At 34.4% G+C, this 11,385-nt stretch overlaps 2 protein-coding genes across 5 annotated transcripts in view; one reads left to right on the forward strand and one right to left on the reverse strand.

Annotated features, from left to right (window-relative positions):
- Positions 1 to 5: 5 nt before the first annotated feature.
- Positions 6 to 5,723, reverse strand: LOC145942601 (uncharacterized). 3 transcript variants are annotated; one of them, XM_083049485.1, is made up of 8 exons: positions 5,575 to 5,723; positions 4,127 to 4,404; positions 3,599 to 4,010; positions 3,176 to 3,484; positions 2,690 to 3,092; positions 1,932 to 2,577; positions 1,692 to 1,774; positions 6 to 1,297 (listed from the first exon to the last, which is right to left on the reverse strand). In XM_083049485.1, the coding sequence occupies exons 3-7, from the start codon at positions 3,932 to 3,934 to the stop codon at positions 1,720 to 1,722; spliced, it is 1,749 nt and encodes a 582-aa protein (XP_082905611.1). In that variant the 5' UTR covers positions 3,935 to 4,010; positions 4,127 to 4,404; positions 5,575 to 5,723; the 3' UTR covers positions 6 to 1,297; positions 1,692 to 1,719. The 3 variants fall into 3 exon arrangements, with proteins under 3 accessions (XP_082905611.1, XP_082905609.1, XP_082905610.1); XM_083049483.1 differs by lacking the exon at positions 1,692 to 1,774 and having other exon boundaries at positions 5,575 to 5,722; XM_083049484.1 differs by lacking the exons at positions 1,692 to 1,774; positions 4,127 to 4,404 and having other exon boundaries at positions 5,575 to 5,650.
- LOC145942609 (ELAV-like protein 3) overlaps positions 5,718 to 11,385 on the forward strand; it is a 47,850-nt gene continuing 42,182 nt past the window's right edge. Inside the window, exons 1-2 of one of the 2 annotated variants that reach the window (XM_083049500.1) lie at positions 5,718 to 5,852; positions 5,925 to 6,011. The gene's annotated coding sequence lies outside the window, so the exon portion shown is untranslated. Of the gene's footprint in view, positions 5,853 to 5,924; positions 6,012 to 10,203; positions 10,739 to 11,385 lie in introns of those variants that run through there. The other variant, XM_083049498.1, reaches the window with a different exon arrangement.

Below are 11,385 nucleotides of genomic sequence, written 5' to 3' on the forward strand. Positions count from 1 at the left end.
CTAAATTTATGTATAATGTTCGCAATGCCTTTATTTTGTCCTTTCCGTACATTATTTCGCGCAGATATTTTTGCTCATTCCGTTTGTTATTTCCACATCCTTTTACATCATTTCCCGAAGACATAAGATTAGAGGCCTACCTTCAACTTCCACATCTACACACCTGCATCTTCCTAACTATTCCATTCGATTCTCGAACATATCCTTAACTCATCATTTCATCTCAAATCATCATCTCGAAGACAAAAGTCAATTATAAGTTATACATTTCCTTTCGACACATCAACATTTTCCAATTTCAAATTTCCAACATTCCGTTCAAAGGCATTTGCATGCTAGTAACATTTCTTGTATTTTTTTTCTTTTTCTTGCGTACCTCTTTCGCGAGGTAAGCATGTGTTTTCAAATTACACGTTTTTTTTACATGTACGTTCTCAGTTATTCGATTTTCTTAGGGTGAGCACAGGGAAAGCATTGGATACAAGGAGACTTGGAAGATGGGAGAGGGAAAAGAGGATGGAGGGAAGGATTAATCTTCTAGGGAGTTAAATTATAATTAGGAGAATACGAGATTAAGAAGGAAATCCATTAATAATTGCGCGAAAAACAACAGTAGAACAGCACTTTTAATTAAATACCCGATTTGTAACGTGCGGCGCTCAAAATAAGTACTCAACTGTCTCTTCGAATTTGTCTCTAATTGCCAACTTTAATAATATCCGTTTCCCCTTTTTAAAATAAGAATTTAATAAAAACTCTTGGCCTGCACACACACACGTCGGGCGAGAAACAAAATTGCTTGCTACAATTTCCTATAAAATCAGCGTACTAAGTTTTCTCCTCAAAAATCACAAAATAATCAACAACCTACAACTTAAACCACATAGACTACGTCTTCAACGTTCTTGCAACGTGAGACACTGTGTAAGGTATACACTTTTTTTTCTCATTTTGCTCCTTTCCTTTTTACTCATCTCACAAAGAGGGTTAATAATAACTATCTAAATGAATAATTAATATCCTCGCGTTTCGTTTTTGTATTCGATTGCATGTTACTTATTACGAGTGACGATGGGGTTTACTCGCCTTCTTGGATACATGCATAACAAATTCCACATGCCAAGAGGACCCCCATTCACGCACCTATCATTCGCTTTTTTATCTCGCGAAAAAAAGTATATATAGCTAAACCTCAAATCTCCATATAGAATTATTTAGCAGCTTACATTATCCAGTTCACAAGGTCAACGGACGTAAAGTCGTCAGTGGTTGGCACCCAAAGCTGCTACTGTGCCTTCTATAAAAAAAAGATATCATGTATATAATTAAATATAATTATATATAGTGTCACAAAACTAAATTGTCTGCAAAACTTTTCTCCGCGCTACTAATATATTTTGGAATTGTAACTGAATTCAGTTACTATCGTAACAAAATCACTGCTATAACTTTTTTTCGTTTTTTAACTATTTTTTTTTAGCATATGAATTCTGCTCTAAAGAAAAATTGATCCGAAGTTTTTTGAAAGATCAAAACTCATTCGAATAAAAATTTTTGCAATAAAAATGATAAATATTATATGTATTACAATTGCATATAATTAATTTAGGCCATTAAAATTTTCTAATCACCTAAAATAATCACATACATCAATAATTTATTTTTCGCAATAGATATAAGTTTATAAATACCAATTGTTTGTTGTTATTGCCCAATTGATTATATATTGCATTGCAAGTCGTTATCCGGTCTGGCAATATCAATTCCACACTCACTTAATAATAAAAAAAAAAAAAAATTAATTTCTACAGCCGCCTTCTCTTTAGCAGTATTTGCAATTATAACACAATGTTACAATTTCTATGTAACGTTTATGAGGCGTTTATCCAATGCATATTGTATGATACGAATCTTATAGCGATATTCATTACCTTTTTCTATCATTGTGCAGAGAAACACTCGATTGTACCCAGCCAAGTTGATTCAAAGCAAAGGAATCTTTTTCGATATTTTCTTGTTCGTGTATAACAGCATCTTCAGCTCCGATCGGAGAATAGCGAAAATGATCCTGTTCGGAAAGGATGCGACGTTTGACCGGAGATCGTATGGGTTCAGTTTGGACACTCTTGTCGCATTGACGCACTCGAAACTTTAATGTTAAATTCGTAGACACGGATGGCATCACCGTGTCGTTCTCCCGGTACTCCATATAAGGGCTTTCTCCACCAGGAAGATATAGTAAGTTTCCTGATTCGGATCTGCGATAGGCAACTCGTTCTACTGTGTTGTTTACGGGAAATGTTGTCCCATCTGCCCAGTGACCATCGTCCTTTATCGGACGAAAGTGAGTACGCATGGAAGTCAATAAATCCTCGTCTGGTTCGGGAAGGCTGTTTACCTTCAAACTCGAACGAGACTGTTTGCAAGTTCCAATTGGAGTCTTACATGATGCCATTGGAAAGAAGCAACTACCTGTCTGAGGATTGTGACAATACACGCCTGTAGCGAAGTTGCTATCAATTCCTTTCCAGCACCAGGGTCCATCCGCAAACGAATCTGACCAAGTCACATTGCATTCTGCAATAATACATTAATATATAAGAATATTTATTAATAACAAAATCTGTATAAAATTTTTTTAATAGTATTATTCATAAATTATATGTTGCATCATGTATTAATGTCTGACCTGCTTTTTTATTGCTGTAAATATCTGCATGATCTTCAATGCTGATTACATCTATATCCCAGGGGATAAGCGGTGATTCGTCAACAATTGAGTCTTGATTTGGTGTGCTAGTAGCATAATCGTTATTTGAAGTTGGTAAGGTAAAGATTGTCTTGGTAGTGTCCGTTGGCCATAGAGGTCCAGAAGGAATGGAAAGTGTTGGAGCTGCCCATATTGAAGCTGTGTCCTGTGCACTGCCCGGTGCTGTATTCCAAAGTGCCTCCAAGTTCTCATTAAACTTTGCTTCTAACTGTGCTAATTTTAACTGATCGAGTTCCAATTCGCGTTCTTTTTCTCTCTCCCGTTCCATTGATTTAGCGAATCCAAAACTTTCTTTATCTTCTGATCTTTGTGATTCAATACTCTGAAAAGGAAAAAAATAATAATTTACTATAGTGGTACATTACTGTATAAAGTTTCAAACAAATAGGGAAACATAATACTTACAATAGACATTTTTGTTTTTTTATTGTGAGCACTGTTATTTTTATTGTTGTGGAAATTAACTCCAATGTTTTTATTGTTGTTGCTGTTGGCAAAATTTTTCTGCGGAGACTTTTTGATGGATACAGATTGCAAGGCTGGGAATGCTGCGTAGTATCTGAGAGCTCTGTCACGAGGTGTGAGTGCTTCTAAATTCGTTTTTGGTTCATCACTGGATTTCTTAGATTCTTCTTTCTCATTACGCGAACTTCCTCCCTCCAATTCTTTTAGTTTTACACACAATTCATCAACCAGCGTCTCCACTCCGTATTTCTATACGCAGAAGAAATATTTTTCTTACATATAGTTGTAATGAAATTTATAAAATAGAAATTCAAGATTTTATATATTTTATATATCTTAGCGAAAATTATATTTTAAACTCACGTCATCAGCGGCACTTGTCAGACATTGCACAACAGTTCGGCGTTGTTCCCCGTCACCATGTGTTGGCGGCTTTGCTTTAAATCGGGCACGTATGCGACGTCCTGTGCCTCTACTATCTAGCTCAGTTGCAAAATCCTCTTCTGGAGGACTTAGGGCCGAGTCGGGGCGGCGCAATAGGCTAAGCACAAAATGCGAGTACGCAACAGGGTCAATCCCCAATGCGTCCAGGCGTGCTTCGAGCCACTGGCGCAACTCCTCCTCGGCCCGCGAACCAAAGACTTCACCTCCTCCAGGGGACGCCGCTATCCCGATCAAATGCAATGCCGGATTCCTCATTCCCTCTTAATAAATCTCCTTCTAGACCCAGAAACTCTAACCAACTCCACTACCTCCAGGGTGATCATCTTCTCTCCTAAAAAAAATTACATTCATCATTTATGGATTAATTCATTTTATAATGTTACAATTTGATAACGGAGAACCATAGTCAACAAAAATATTTAAAGTCTATTATAAATTCAAACTCACTTATATACAGTAAGGTATTTTATTATTGTCCTTTAATGTTTCAATTTTATGAAATCCACCACCACAACGCTTGGACTTATCAAACGTTTTTCTTCACTTCTTGTTTTAATTTTCTCGCATTAAGTTTCTAATTGCCCGGAAAGATTATTAATGTTTCGTAGAGTTTGTTACGTTGTTTAAAAATTATTTAGTTCTTGCGGGTGGTGGATATATCATTGAAGCGAGGCTGGCAGGTCTTAGTGAAGGATAACAAGTATAGTCTCCTTCCCATTTTGACGCTGAAAGTTAACAAGTAAAAATGATGTAAATAATTGCTAAAATAAACACTTAGTTTCATTGACAATTGATATATATATTTTTTAGTACAATATTATATGCAAGTTTAGTATTAAATTCAAGTAATATTATTTTATAACTTGTTATATAATTGCTGCAATTAAGAAAATTGGACTACAGCTATAGAAATGATTTACAAATATTTCTGCATATAAGTTTATTTATATATTTTCACATTAAATCATGATCAATATTTCTGTCAATTTTTGCAATTATAATATTCTATATGAGATGCTATTTTATTATTTTTAACTAATTTAACGTTATTGTACTAACATTTATTTACATCTATTTAAAGAAACACGTCAGTCTCGCCATATATAGGCAACCTCCACTGTATACATTAGTGCACAGAATAATAAATTTTGCCAACATGCATCGAGAAGGAGGCGGAGAGAAACAAAGACCAAGGTCCAGAAGTCATACAGCGCAATGCAAATAGAATCGCACATCGCGGAGTTACACATGTCCGAGACCATTGTGACCGCTGTCAAAGAGACGTGCTATCTATCTATAGATATGCAGATGTATGCAACAAAACGCAATATATACATCGATCTCTTGGAAGTTATCTCGCCATGAGGACTGCAAACGTACGGCGCGCGTTCGAGAAAGAGAGAGAAGAAGAGAGGAAGGGGGGAGAGAAAGATGGAGGAAGCGAAACCGAGCGAGCAAACAAGAGAAAGAGAGAAAGAGAGAGAGAGAGAGAGAGAGAGAGAGAGAGAGAGAGAGAGAGAGAGAGAGAGAGAGAGAGAGAGAGAGAGAGAGAAAGAGAAAGAGAAAGAAAGAGAGAATGAACGAGCGCAAATTTAGGCGAGCGACGCAATTGCGTGTCCCCGCGCGCGAGTTGTTGGCAAAGGGACGGATATATGTATGTGTATATGATGCAAATAACCTTGCCGATTGCGCTAGAGTTTGAGCTTGAGTCATACCTCTTGCCCGGAACGCACGAGCCCGCGAGCCCGTGATGTGACGACGTTGCGAAAGGCGACGTTACGCGAAACAGGGGAAACTTGCGAACGACAACCGCAACGGGACGCGTAAACGTCGACGCGCGAATCTAAACGCGCGTTTCACCGCGATAATAGAAAATCCGAAATTCTTCAACGTACCTGCATGCCTCGAGAGATGATTTTCACCCCGGCCTCTTCTACACACCCCACTCAGTAAAAAACATGGCGAGCTACTGAAGCTTCCACGGCTCGCTGCGTGGAGGCGCCAGTGCGGTTCAACGACAACTTCGCGCCGGTGATGGCTATCGATAGGTCGCGCGTGTGCGCATCGAAGATCGAAGACGTACATAACGTCACCAGCTGATGGGATGATTGGTCGGAGCGTCGACGAGCGGACGAGCCTTCGAAGAACAATTCAACTGTGGATCAAACAAAAGGTACTGAAATTAACAAAGACATTTTTTCGGAGAAAGTGTCTTTTGTCAAGAATAACATCTTTTTTGTCATAGGTTTTCTCAACGGAACAAGGAATGCAGCAACCAACTCGCCCATGCTGTGAACAACGTTTCGAGTGAGGCGCGATGTGCCGGAATCCGGTAAGCAAAAGAAATATCGAAATTCTTTTTATAAAATGCCTGTGATGTATATGATATGTATTGCGTTCTGTTTTGCGAATATAAAACATCAACGAAAAACACGGATTTCGCGTATCGAATACAATATTCGCATATTTTATTATTTTATTATTTTCTCTTTACGATTAGGCGCATTTTGCCTAACGATAAAATGTATACTATGCAAACCAATAACATAAATAATACGCATATCGGAAGAATGCGCTATTAAAAATGGAGCGTTATCAATGAGAAAAACTTATTGAATTTTATTATTCTGTGAAACATTTGATGATTCATTATTTTATAAAAATTTGTCACTACTTGTTACGGAATTCTCTCTTATTGTTAGAGAGAGAAAGAGAGAAGATACGTGTAATATCGAAAGACAACATTAGATGGCAGCACGTTGCTTATTGCTCGTCGCTGCATAAAAGTGCATTGATCTATCTCCTGATAAAACGCACACATACGCACAATAATATATATTGTATGCGCGCGCAACAATATTTTATATATATATTACATACTTATAATATTACTTTTTTAATATTATTTATAATATTATTATAATATATAATATATTATATATATAATTTTAATATATATTTAAAAAAAATATATTTAATTTAAAGAACACACACAAGCATGTACATAGCATACAATATATATGAAGAAAAATTTTTAAATATTACAAAACAATTAAACAATATATATAATTATTATCTAATTATATATATATATATATATACATTTAAATTTCACATATAAATAGCTTTGTTCGTTTCATTAGCTTAAAACAGTACACAGAGAGAATTTTCTTTTAGAATTTACTCTGAAAATCATGATAATCATAAGACAATATGGTATGGAAAGAATTTTATGAGAATTTCTCTGATTAATATTTATCACAATAAAAATAATAATATCTATCACAATAAAATATAAAACTATGCAGTTTAGTAAAATTAATCAAACATGTTTTATATTTTATTGTGATAGATATTATTATTTTTATTGTGATAAATATTAATCAGAGAAATTCTTATAAAATTCTTTCCATATCATATTGTCCTACGATTACCATGATTTTCAGGGTAAATTCTAAGAGAAAATTCTCTCAGTGTACAGTTGTAATCTCGTAAAAGAAAGAATGATCATGTTATAAGTAATGGGATTGATTAGAGTTCCTGGTCTAACAAAAAAATCCATTAAGAGAAAAGCTGATCACACAACCAATATCGCAACATCCAGAAAAATTCCGTTCGACTCTTTTCCCTCTCAATGAGTATATATCATTGTTTATCTTCTTATACTCCTTTTTTCTCAGATTTTGAGATTTTCTTTTTTCACTTTTCTTTAATTTTTATTATTACTATAACAACACAAGTGCGCGCTACGCGCGCATCATTTCTCGATTTGATATAAAAACAATGATATTTTTATAAAAATTTGTTTAAATTTGATTAATATTTTTTGACAGAAATCAGTTGATAACTATCAAAAATATTAATCGAGTTTGAGGAATTATAACATATTATATAAAATATATTATTATTTTAATTTTTATAACATATTCTTATTTTAAACATTAATTAGCAAATTAACGCTTTAATTATCTGATGTATGTCAAAAATATTAATAAAGCGTTAATTTAATAATTAAATTTTAAAATAATAATATGTTAAAATAGTAATATGTTGTAAATAATGTTATAATGCCTTATCTGCGATTAATATTTTTGACAGTTCTCAACTGATTTCTGTCAAAAATATTAATCGAGTTTAACAAATTATAACATATTATTTAAAACATATTATTATTTTAATTTTTATAACATATTTTTATTTTAAAATTAAATTAACCAATTAACACCTTATTATTATTTTTGACAGAAATCAGCTGATTAGAGTTAATTTGCTTATTATATTTTAAAATAATTATATGCTGTGAAAATTAAAATAATTTGTTTTAAATAATATGTTATAACGCCTTAAACCTGATTAATATTTTTGACAGTTATCAGCTGATTTCTGTCAAAAAATATTAATTACAGATAAGGCATTATAACATATTATTTACAACATATTACTATTTTAATTTTTATAACATATTATTGTTTTAAAATTTAATTAGCAAATTAACGCTTTAATCAGCTATCTATCAAAAGATATTAATAAAGCGTTAATTTGTTAATTATATTTTAAAACAATAATAGGTTATAAAATTTTAAATAGTAATATGTTGTAAATAATATGTTATAATGCCTTATCCAAGATTAATATTTTTTGACAGAAATCAGCTGATAATTGTCAAAAATATTAATCGAGTTTAAGGAATTATAACGTATTAATTAAAACATATTATTGTTTTAATTTTTATAACATATTTTTATTTTAAAATTTAATTAACAAATTAACACCTTAATATCTTTTGACAGAAATCAGCTGATTAAAGCGTTAATTTGCAAACTAATTAAATTTTAAAATAGGAATATGTCATAAAAATTAAAATAACAATATGTTTTAAATAATATATTATAATTCTTTAAACTCGATTAATATTTTTATCAGCTGATTTCTGTCAAAAAATATTAATCGTAGATAAGGCATTATAACATATTATTTACAATATATTACTATTTTAATTTTTATAACATATTATTGTTTTAAAATTTAATTAGCAAATTTTTGCTTTATTAATATTTTTTGACATAAATCAGTTTAATATTAAAGCGTTAATTTGCTAATTATATTTTAAAATAATTATATGCTGTGAAAATTAAAATAATTTATTTTAAGTAATATGTTATAAGTTATAACGCCTTATACCCGATTAATATTTTTGACAGTTATCAGCTGATATTTCTGTCAAAAGATATTAATCGCAAATAAGTCATTATAACATATTATTTACAACATTACTATTTTAAATTTTATAACTTATTATTATTTTAAAATGTAATTAGCAAATTATCGTATGTCTTTTTTAGAAAAAGTGATAATTTGAGAAAAATATCATCATCAATTTCTTATGATTTACTATTTACTATAAATTAGATCTGCTTTCTATTAATTTATGTGCTTAGGTAGGAAACAATGAAAAAATCTTTGGGATTATTTCATGAATTATCTTTTGCATTTTAACTCGATTCTATATCGAAAGAATCTTTCATTTTAAGACAGAAATTATCGTCTTTATTTTTGTTTAGTGCAAAGAAACAGAACAGAATAAATAATATACCGCCTACAGCGCGTAATCGGTATTAATAATAAAATAACGATAAAATTAAAGCAAAACGTTGAATTTAAAATAAATATAAAGATATATAAGACGAAGAGAAAAAAGAGATGGGAACGCGAGCAATCTCGATATAAGATTTTTCTTAGGGGCAATAAAACACTTAATTCTTACAAGAAAAAATAAAGAATGTGAAGAAAGCTCAGTCGCCTGTTCTTGGCAACGTTCCCACGCGCGGCAGATAAAAGAAAGGGTGAAAAAGTGCCGACGATTGTATAATCTGATATCGAGGCGCAGATAAAAGCTCGGATTAAAATCCGGAATTAAATCATTTCGGCCCCGGCGAATCCCCGATATTAATCCACTGGCGCGGGTACACGTCGACTCGGTTGCACAGAGATCCATCCCTCTTGCCTCTCCGCATTTTCATCCCGATCGTCACTCTGTTCTCCCTTCGCCCGGGTTCGCGGAGGTTAGTCGCTTTTCCTGGGAAACCGTCCGAGAGCTGCGCTGTAGCGACAGGGTGCACGGGGGTTGCAACCCCGCGCACAGTTGATGAGGGACGAGCGGGGGGGATCGGCGGGACAACACGTAGTGGTAGTAAGGGTCGCTTTGCTGCTGCGCAACCGACACGACGCAGACATGAGCCGCTATATACCTGGTTCAACGACCACCGCCCTGCTCTCGTCCAACCCTGAAGTATCCGGCCCAGCTCGAGGGGGATGCACGGGGAGGTACGGAAGGGAGGAAAACGCACTCCTGGCGGAGGCACAGGAGAACGGGGGCGGCAAGAGGTAGAGGAAGGGGTAGAGGAGAGAGAAAGGGAATGAGAGCGGCGGTGGTGGTTGTTGGCAAAAGATGAGGGTTACCGTGAGCAGGGTGGGAAGGGGGATCGTCGATGGGGGTCTCGCGAGCCCGCCGGAGCGGCCCACGGGCCAGTTCCGTCTCGAGCCCAGGGGTAGAAGAGCTACTGGCCGCTTGTCTGCTCCCTTCTTTCGCTATAGTTTCATTTCTTTCCGTTTTAGTTCCTCTTCAGTTCCGATTGATTGACATATACACGTATAATATATACCGCAAATATCTCGGCACATATACATACACACATATCTGAAAACAAACACCCACACACCCGTCGTTACGCAGGGACCCGCTCTCTCACCCGCTCAATCCACCATCCACACACACATACACACACATGCCCATGTATACACGCATACGGTAAATTCGTTTGTTCGTTGTTCGTGGTTGAATTTGCAAGCACGATTAGTATACCGACCTTCCCGTCGTTGTCGTCGTTATAAATGCACGGACACACCCGCGTCCAGTATCCGGAGTATCTTTAGGTCCGTATCCGGCCAGGTGTAAACGGGCCGTCGCGTAGTACCTGCGTCTTCTGTCCATCCAATGCGCGCGTGCATCGAGCGCGGGTTCGTTGAGTTTTAGGAAACGTAATTGTCGCATTCTCTCAGGTATGTGCAATCACTGTCACAATCGGGCGAAATTATTTTTCGCGACCCTTTCCGAAAAGCATCCGTAGCGTACGATCGATCGCCACGTGTGTGATTGATAAAGATATCTGAGATCGATAAGCGAAGTGTTTCCACATAGAACAAATTTGTGTCTCGATTGTTTTTCCCGACGAATATTCATTGTATTCAAACAAATTATAAGATCAAAGAGTTTTCTAAATTAAAAAATTATTAATTAGACATTTGTGTTCACCGTGAAATTTTTTTATTTTATCCATTTTGAGGTATGAATAAACTAGCATGAAAATAATGATAAAACAAAATATTACGTAATAATATGAAATTATGTTGAAATTTTACGAGTTTGCAGTGTAATATTTAAGATTCATAATTATGTGGCAATTATTTATTACAACGCAACATGTAATTATATTATAGCTCTGTATCAAGTGCTCTAGATGCAATTCGGAAATGGTATCGATTAGTAATGATAACAGCATGCTCTCTCGATGTTGTATTTGATATCTATATACCATTCTATTATTATTAATATATTTATCTTTGAACAAAGAAGTAAAGAGTCAATATTACACAGCATAATATGAATAACAATATTATAAACAAACTGCAATATAAATATAACAAGT

The sequence above is a fragment of the Prenolepis imparis genome, unplaced genomic scaffold (genome assembly GCF_030444845.1).
Source record: "Prenolepis imparis isolate NDT839.2.m4 unplaced genomic scaffold, iyPreImpa1.0 SCAF_11, whole genome shotgun sequence".
Classification (NCBI taxonomy): domain Eukaryota; kingdom Metazoa; phylum Arthropoda; class Insecta; order Hymenoptera; family Formicidae; genus Prenolepis; species Prenolepis imparis.